This window comes from Lagopus leucura, unplaced genomic scaffold (genome assembly GCF_019238085.1).
Source record: "Lagopus leucura isolate 7727_CA_CO unplaced genomic scaffold, USGS_WTPT01 35292-0_obj-0_obj, whole genome shotgun sequence".
Classification (NCBI taxonomy): Eukaryota; Metazoa; Chordata; class Aves; order Galliformes; family Phasianidae; genus Lagopus; species Lagopus leucura.
The window spans coordinates 1-8300 of record NW_024962740.1 but is presented as its reverse complement, the minus strand read 5'-3'; the positions used below and the strand labels follow the sequence as shown (position 1 = coordinate 8300).

At 65.7% G+C, this 8300-nt stretch overlaps 1 protein-coding gene across 1 annotated transcript in view; it reads right to left on the bottom strand.

Annotated features, from left to right (window-relative positions):
* LOC122190766 (histone H2A.V-like) overlaps positions 1–2106 on the bottom strand; it is a 4519-nt gene extending 2413 nt beyond the window's left edge. The window contains exons 1-3 of the mRNA XM_042890859.1: positions 1992–2106; positions 459–536; positions 98–211 (exon numbers count right to left, since the gene is read on the bottom strand). Of these exons, the coding sequence (XP_042746793.1) occupies positions 98–211; positions 459–536; positions 1992–1994 (195 nt within the window). The 5' untranslated portion in view covers positions 1995–2106. The remainder of the gene's footprint in view (positions 1–97; positions 212–458; positions 537–1991) is intronic.
* Positions 2107–8300: the final 6194 nt, after the last annotated feature.

Sequence of the window (8300 nt, the reverse complement as noted above, 5' to 3'; positions counted from 1 at the left end):
TCAGATCCCTCAGCCGTGCTGCAGAGCCACGGGCAGCAGCACAGCGCAGCCTGGCCGCCCCTCCAGCCCCCCCCCCCCCCCGCCCCCCCGCACCCACCTCAGCCGTGAGGTACTCGAGGATGGCGGCGCTGTACACGGCGGCGGTGGCGCCGACCCGCCCGTGGCTGGTGGTGCGAGTCTTCAGGTGCCGATGGATGCGGCCCACGGGGAACTGCAACGGGGGAGAGGAGGCTGAGAGGGGCGGGCGGCGGCTGGGGGCCGCGCGTCGGGAGCATCCGGCCCCGCCCCGCCCTGCGGGCACGGCCTGAGGGCGAGCGGCGAGCGGCGGAGGAGGCAGGGCAGGGAACTTCACCTTGGAGCGGGGGAAAAGGCGTGGCGGGGCGCCGTGGCAGCGGCGGAGCGGCGCTTACAGCACTGAGCCCGGCACGGATGGCAGCGCCGCGGCCGCCGCTCGTTACCTGCAATCCGGCTCTCTGCGAGCGAGACACCGCCTTCGCCTTGGCCTTCCCGCTGTCCTTCCCGGCCTTCCCACCTGCCTGCGGGACGGAGAGCGCGGTCAGCGCGGCGCCCGGGGCTCTGCGCTCCTTGGCTGTGCGGCGCCAACGGGGGGGGGGAACGGAGCGCCGCGGGCGGCTTTGGGAGAGGGGGGACGCGGGGCTGCGGAGCGGCGGCCGAGGGCAGAGCGGCTCCTCAGGGAGCGGCGGCCGAAGCGGCAGAGGGCCGAGCTCCCGTGTGTAAAGGCTGAGGGAGCCGGGCTCGTTCCGCTTGCAGAACGGAAGGCTGCGGGGCGAGCGCAGCGCCGCGTTCAGCACACAAAACCGGGCCCGGTTTGACCGTTTGTGAGGGCGGGTGGCGACGGGACGAGGGGAGCGGCGTTCAAGTGAGACCGGGGAGGTTGAGGTTGGAAGCTTTGCAGCCAGAGGGCGGCGAGGCGGTGGCACAGGCTGCCCAACGAGGCTGCGGACGCCCCGGCCCTGCAGGCGTTCGAGGCCAGGCTGGATGCGGCTCCGGGCTGCTGGTCGGGAGCTGCACACAGCGGGGCTGGAACTGATGGCCGTCGTGCGGGGGGCAGGGGCCGCAGCCGCTCTGGCAGCGCCAAGCGCAGCAGGCCGGGCCGTTTCGGCCGCTCTGCCCTTCTCCCCTCCCTGGAAGCGTTCGGGCCCGAATTGAGGCTCCTGTGCAACGCAGGGCGTCCTGTGATGCCGTGAGCACAACCGCCCCGTCCCATCATTCAGGGCTCCATACAACCCCTACCGGAGCACGTTACCCCTACAGCGCCGTGCCGCCTCCCCACAGCGCTTTGTTGCACAAAACCCGCATCCCTGCGCAGCGCCCCGAAGGAAGCACAGCCCAAACAGCGAACAAAAACCCCTCCAGCAAAGCTGCAACGGGAAAGCGTGGAGTTCAGGAGCGGCGCAGCACAGCGTGGAGCTGACAGCCCTTGGAGCAGCGGCGCTTTGGTGCCGAAATGAGGCTTCGTGAGACTCCATAGGGATGTGAGCGCGGTGGGAAGCATCGGGGCGGGCTGCGTTCGGCACCGCGCTCCTGGCACGGGGCAGGAATACAAGGAACGGGCAGAGGGGGCGCAGGGCAGAAATCCAGGCTGTGGATGCAGGGAAGGGCCGGGCAGCGCGATACGGGGCAGGAGCCGCAGCCGCTCTGGCAGCGCCAAGCGCAGCAGGCCGGGCCGTTTCGGCCGCTCTGCCCTTCTCCCCTCCCTGGAAGCATCCGGGCCCGAACTGAGGCCCCCGCCGAGGTCAGACGGTCGGGACGAGCTGCCCCTGCAGGCCCCTTCCAACCGCCGTCCCGCGGCCGCTCTGCCCGCCGTCCGTCCCCAGCGCTGACGTTTCTCCTCTCCCCCTCGGGCCTTCCCGCCCACACGCAGCGCAACGCCCGCACGGTTCGGGCCCCGCGCCCTTCAGTCCTCGCCCCCAGCCCCGCTCCTCGCTCCCCCTCAGGCCGTCTCCTCGCCCCCCGGCCCCGTTCCTCACCATGGTGCCGCCGCCGGTCCCCGACTCCGCCGCTCGAACCGCCTCAGGAGCCGTCAGACAATACCCGTCCGAGCGCGAGGAGGGAGCCCGGCCTGCCGCGGCGACCCCGGGCCAATCGGAGCGCCCCGTACTGATTTGAACGTCCCGCCGCCGCCAATCGCCGCGCGGCTTGTTGGCCGCTCCGCTGGCCCCGCCCCGCGGCCCGTTTAACGGCTGTTTTTCCTTTGCACACGGCACGCAGAGGCTGAAGGCGGGGTGGGGGGGCGGGGGGCGTGTCCGACGGACCCTGCGGAGTGACGTGAGGACGAACCAATAGAAAGAGCCGTCCGCGCGGAGAGAAGCGGGGCAGAGAAGATGGACGGACAACTGAACCAATAGAAAGAGGAATAGCTTTCCCGCCCATTCTCTCGCCCCGCCCGGCGTGTTGTTTGTTTGTGAAGAGAAGTTGGGGGGGCTGCTGTCCGTCCGTTTCTTCTCCGCCTCTGTGAGGAGGGGCCGCGAGGTACCGTGAGGGAAATTCCCTCCGGGGACGGGATGAGGAACGGAGCGCTGAGAAGAAAGAGCCGCACAGTGACCCGGTCCACCCAGCACTGAGCCTCTGTGCCCACCAGGGGGCTGCAGCCCCGCAGCTGCCCCTCAGGACGGTGGAGCGCTGAGCATGCGAGCCTCCCAGCAGCGAGCCCCTGAGCTGCAGAACCGCACCTGCTGCCTGCTTACAGCCCCAGGATGGCGGGTGAGGTATGGAGCGCTGAGCAGAAGGAGGGGAGCCCCCCACGCTGATTGACCAGAGGGACTGCAGCCCCACAGCTGCCATGGGGGACCTGGATGAGGTACAGAACGCTGAGGAGAAGGAGGGGAGCCCCCTCAGTGCCCCCCAGCACCGAGTCTGAGTGCATGGGGGGAACCGCAGTCCCCACCTGTCCCAAAACCTGCAGCTGCTGCCTGCCTGCCTCCAGCCGCACAGTTGCCACATGGGGCATGGAGGCGATGGCTCCCAGTTGCCCCCCAGCACCGAGCCCCTGAACTGCAGCCCCACACCTGCTGCCTGCTTACAGCCCCATAGCTGCCACATGGGGCATGGATGAAGTATGGGGAGCTCTGAGCAGAAGGAGGGGAGCCCCCTCGGTGCCCCCAGCACTGAGACCCTGATTGCACCAGAGAGGCTGCAGCCCCACAGCTGCCCCAAAGCCTGCAGCTGCTGCCTGCCTGCAGCCCCACAGCTGTCGCATGGGACATGGGTGATGTACAGAGCACTGAGCAGAGGGGAGCCCCCTTAGTGCACCCCAACAGTGAGCCCCTGAGCGCAGCAGGGGGCTGCAGCCCCGCAGCTGCCCCCCAACCCACAACTGCTGCCTGCCTGCAGCCCCACAGGGCATGGATGAGGTACAGAACACTTAAGGACGGAGCCCCCCCTCACTGCCCCCCAGCACTGAGTCTGAGTGCACGGGGGGGGGGGGGGGGGGGGAGGGGAGGAGGTTGAAGCCCCGCAGCTGCCCCACAGGGTGTGGATGAGATATGGGGAGCACCGAGGAACAGCAGGGGAGCCCCCTCAGTGCCCCCCAGCACCAAGCCCTGAGCTGCAGCCCCACACCTGCTGCCTCCTTACAGCCCCAGAGGATGGCGGGTGAGCTATGGAGCACTGAGCAGAAGGAGGGGAGCCCCCTTGGTGCCCCCAGCACTGAGCCCCTGATTGCACCAGAGGGGCGGCAGCCCCACAGCTGCCCCAAAACCTGCAGCTGCTGCCTGCCTGCAGCCCTACAGCTCCTTCACAGGGCACGGATGAGGTACAGAGCACTGGGCAGAAGGGAGCCCCCCCAGTGCCCCCCTGCACTGAGCCCCTGAACACAACAGAAGGGGGGCTGCAGCCCCGCAGCTGCCCCCAGCCCCCAGCTGCCGCCTGCCTGCAGCCCCACAGCTGCCCCACAGGACACGGATGAGGAGAAGGAGGGGAGCCCCCCCAGTGCCCCACCACTGAGTCTGAGTGCATGGGAGGAACTGCAGCCCCCACCCCAGCCCACAGCTGCTGCCTGCCTGCAGCCCCACAGCTGCCCCATGGGGCGTGGATGAGGTACAGGGAGCGCCGAGAACGAGGGCAGCCCCCCCAGCACCGAGCCCTGAGCCGCAGCCCCACACCTGCCGCCAGCCCCACAGCTGCCATTCGGGGCGCAGCTGAGGTACGGGGAGCCGCTCGGCACCCCCGGCACTGAGCGCAGGGGGGGAACCGCAGCCCCACAGCCGCCATCTGCGATACGGAGGGGATGCGGGCAGCCCCCCATCCGCCCCCCATCCCGCGGCCCCTCGGCCGTCCCGGAGCCCCGCACCCCCCGCGCTGTCGGCTGCCGGCGGGGCTCCGGCCGCGGGGTCACGCGAGGTCTCGGAGCCCCGGGGCTTCGTGCGGCGGCGGCCGAGGCGGGGCCGGGCGGCAGCGCGCAGTGCGCAGGCGGCTGCCGTCCGTGTCCTCAGATGAGCCCGCGCGCCCGCGGGGAGCCGCAGCCTGAATGCGGCCGCGCTGCAGCGCATGCGTCACCGAGCGCGCGCACGTGCCCGCAGCCCCTCGCGATTCCGCTTCCCCCTGCTTCCTTCCATCCCCCCTTCTTTCCCTTCCCTTCTCTCCCTTCCCTTTTCTCCCTTCTCTCCTTCTCTCTCCCGGCCCGCCATTCCCGTCCTGGAGGCCCCGCAGGGCTGCGCCGCCCCCCGGTGCCGCTCCCCCCCCCCCACGCTGAGCCCCGACCCCCCAAACCCCCCGTAACAGAGCGAGGCCAGGCGACCGTCTGGGTTGGTTTTTTTTTGTGTTTTTTTTTTTTTTTCATTCACTTTTCCGCATACTTTTTTTTTTTTATTTGTTACAAACATACAATTCTTTAAATATAGACTGTAAAACTCCATTTGCAAAAATCTGCTACGGTAAGGAGTGCTCGCTAGCATGAGGAGTTCGTCACGTCGGGCGTCATCTTTCGCTAGTGGTAAATCCAGCCCTGCCTTCGGCAAACTCCGGCTTTCCCCGGCGCTCCCGAAGCCGCCCCGCCGGCCGCAGAGGAAGGGAATGAGAATCGGCCCCGCCGCCGTGGGAGAGGAGCCGGGAGCCCCGGCAGCCCCCGCTGGGCCGCGTAAAGTGCACGGTTTGCTTTTAGTTTTTTTTTCTTTCTTTCGTTACAAAAATAAGAGGAATAAAACTTTTTTTTTTTCCTTTTTTTTTTCTTTTTTCTTTTTTTTCTTCTCCTTTCGTCAAGGTTCTCGGGGGGGAGGTGGGGGGTTGTGAGCGGCGAGTCGCTCTCTCAGCAGATATCGCGCAGCCGCGCCCGGCTCTCCTCGCTCGCTGTTCCGCCGTCCCGGCTCCTCCTCCGCCCTCCGCCCGTCTCGTCCGCCTCCAGCCGCGCCCGTCGCCTCCTCGCACGACGGGCCGAGCGCCTTCCCACGCGGCGGGCCCGCAGCCGGCAGCAGCCCGGTGCCGCAGCCCCGGGGGGACGCGCGGCCGTCCCCAAAACCTCCCGGCACGGAGCCGCCGCTCCAGCGGCCACCTCCTCCATCCGTGGCAAATATCTGCTGAGAGACGGCCGCCGCGCCGCCCCACGTACCATCACCATTCGCTTCACGGTGCTTTTTCTTTTCTTTCTTTAACTTTTTTTTTTTTTTTATTTTTTTGTTTTTGTCTTCTATTTTAAAAGGGAAGCCGGCGAGGCGAGGAGAAGCCGCCCCTCGGTGCGGAGCGGAGCAGCCGGGGGAGCAGAGCGCCTGGGGGCGGCGCTGCACCGCTACGATGGGAGCTCCGTGCGGTGGGAGCTCCATGAGGGCAGCGCCATATGAAGGACGCTCTGCGGCCGGTCCTGCGCCGTCACCCCGCGGCGGCCGGGAGACGCGGGGCCGAAACGCAGCGTTTTCCGTTTTCTCTTGGGAGGGAGCGGGGAAATCGAAGCGGTTTTGATGTCGGCGGAGCCGTGGATTTGATTCTCGGCTGATCCACGCGGGCGGGCGGCCCGGCCGTCTGGGCTCTTTATTTACACGGAGTTTTGGGGCGCTATACAAGATTTACATTTCCGTTTGTACAGCAGATGCTTTGATAGAGTCGCGCTCTCCAAACGTCCCTTCTGGGGGGCGACAGAAATCTGGAAGCTCCACAAACCCGGCGTTCCCCTTCCGGCTAAAAACCTTTCGCCCGTCTCCTACAGAATCCAAGCCATCGAAAAAAGAAACCAAAAACCAAAAACCAAAAACCAACCAAGCGAAACAACCACCTCATATCTATACACACATGCGGGGCCGTGTGTATGCAGACACAGAAGGAACGGCCGAACCGCCGCCGCGCGGAGCCCGGCTCTGCCTGCAGCGCTGGGCCGGCTGTCATCGGCACGGGGCGCTGAAGCACCCAGGGTGCAGCCGGGCCTTCGCTCAGCCTCTGCTGCCACAGCCGGGCGCCGCTTCTCTCTTTGCTGCTGCGATTCCTTCCCCCGACGCGCTCTGCTCTCCTCACCGCGTGCCGGAAGCTCGGATGGAGCCGCAGGTTTCCGCACGCAGACGCGGCTCTCGGATCCTGGTGGCTGGAGCCGCCCGTGGCGCCGGGTGGGAGATGTGGGGCTGATGTGGGGCTGATGTGGGGCCGATGCGGGGCCTTTTGCTGTGGGTTTTGTTGTGGTTTTGTTTTTTGGCCTACGCGATGTTTTGCCTCGTCCCTTTTCCACGCGGTTCCCACGCGGCGCCACCGCGGAGTTGAGGAAGGCCAGGCGATCTCAGCCAAAAACAACAAAAAAAGGAGAAAAAACCCAAGAAGAATATATATATATTTTATATATATATATATATATATATATATAACCCTCTGCAAAAGGAGAGGGACCGCCCGAGCGGAGCAAGAACCGGCGTGGCTCCCAGCAACAGAAAGTCCGTCAGCACCGAAGCGAGGGGCCGCGGCGCTGCTCACACAGCGGTACAGCAGGACATCACCGACAGCTGCCTTACGGGACGAGTTACAGTACGGAACGGCGCCGCGCCGACACGCGGGGGCTGCTGCTCCCACAGGGCCTGGAAACGGAGTCCTGGTGTGATGGAGGAGAGTTAAAAACAGCCAGGAGGAAGAGAGTTCCGGTTAAAAATTCCCTTACAAAGGGGCGACGGAGGGCGGCTGGGGGCGGCCCTGCTGGACGAGCCGCCGGCGCCTCACTGCTGCCAATAAATACGGAGCACACGGAGCGGGGCGGCCGGGAGGGGATGGAGCCAATAAATTAAAAGGCAGCTGAAATGAGAGGGCGGGCGCGGGGCGACGGAACCGGAGCGACGACGACGGTCCTACGAGAGCCTGGGAGGCGTCACACAGCAACAGCTGGAACTTTGGAATGAACGGCGGGCTCCCATTCAGTTCAAAGGCAGGAGGCTTAAAAAACACCGCTCTGCAGGGCGGGACTGAGCAGATTGCTTCAAAACCGGAGAAAAAAAAGACCAAAGAGAGTGAAAATCCATTTAATAAGAGAGGAGAGCGCCGGGAGGCCCCGCCGTGCTGCGCGGCGCAGGAGCCGAGCTGGCGGAACGCCGAGGTGGTCATTAAGAATAATTAAAAATTTAAAAACAAAACAAAACAAAAAACCAGGGGAAATGTGGCGGGGCTCACAGCTCCCACAGCCACCACGCGTTGAGGTACTGAGGAGATGCACTGAGTTCGTGTTAAAAACCCGCGCTCGGAGGAGGAAGAGGAGGAGGAAGAAGAGGACGGGGTGGGATTTGTGCACCTGAGGCCGTGTGCTTCGTGCTGCCGCCTTCCTGCTGCTCGGCCCTGCGACCCCCGTGGTCAAAAGAAAAAGGGGGAAAAAGCCAAAAAAAATAAAAAAAAAAGAAGAGGAAAAAAATGAGACCCGAAGCCAAACGAGAGCGTTCCTTACTGCTCACAGAGCTGCCGGCTTCCCACCTGCTTGTTTGCTTACGGGGTCCGGGTCGGGCGCCTGGAGTTTTGCATCCCGGAAAACAATTCTGCGGAACGGAGCTGGGGGGGGAATTGAAAAGGGAAATAAAAAGAGACAATGGACGTTGGTCCAGAGACGAAGCCCTGCGTCACATCGCATCGCCTCTCGCGGCCGTGGGCTCCGGTGCGGACGCCGGGATGCTGGTGGGGTGGAGCGGCACGGATAGAGGGACGGGAAGGGAGGGGAGGGGAGGGGAGCCGGGCGGCCCCAAGGAGCGCGTCGTCCTCGTTTGGAAGCGGGCTGAGAGCCGCGGGCGCTCCGTGCCCGATGGGAGGAGAGGCGCGGGGCGGGCTGCGGTGGGGCCGGGCGCTCCAACCGCGTCCGGGGTTTGCGGCTCCCCTTCTCCCGAGGAAGGGAAGGG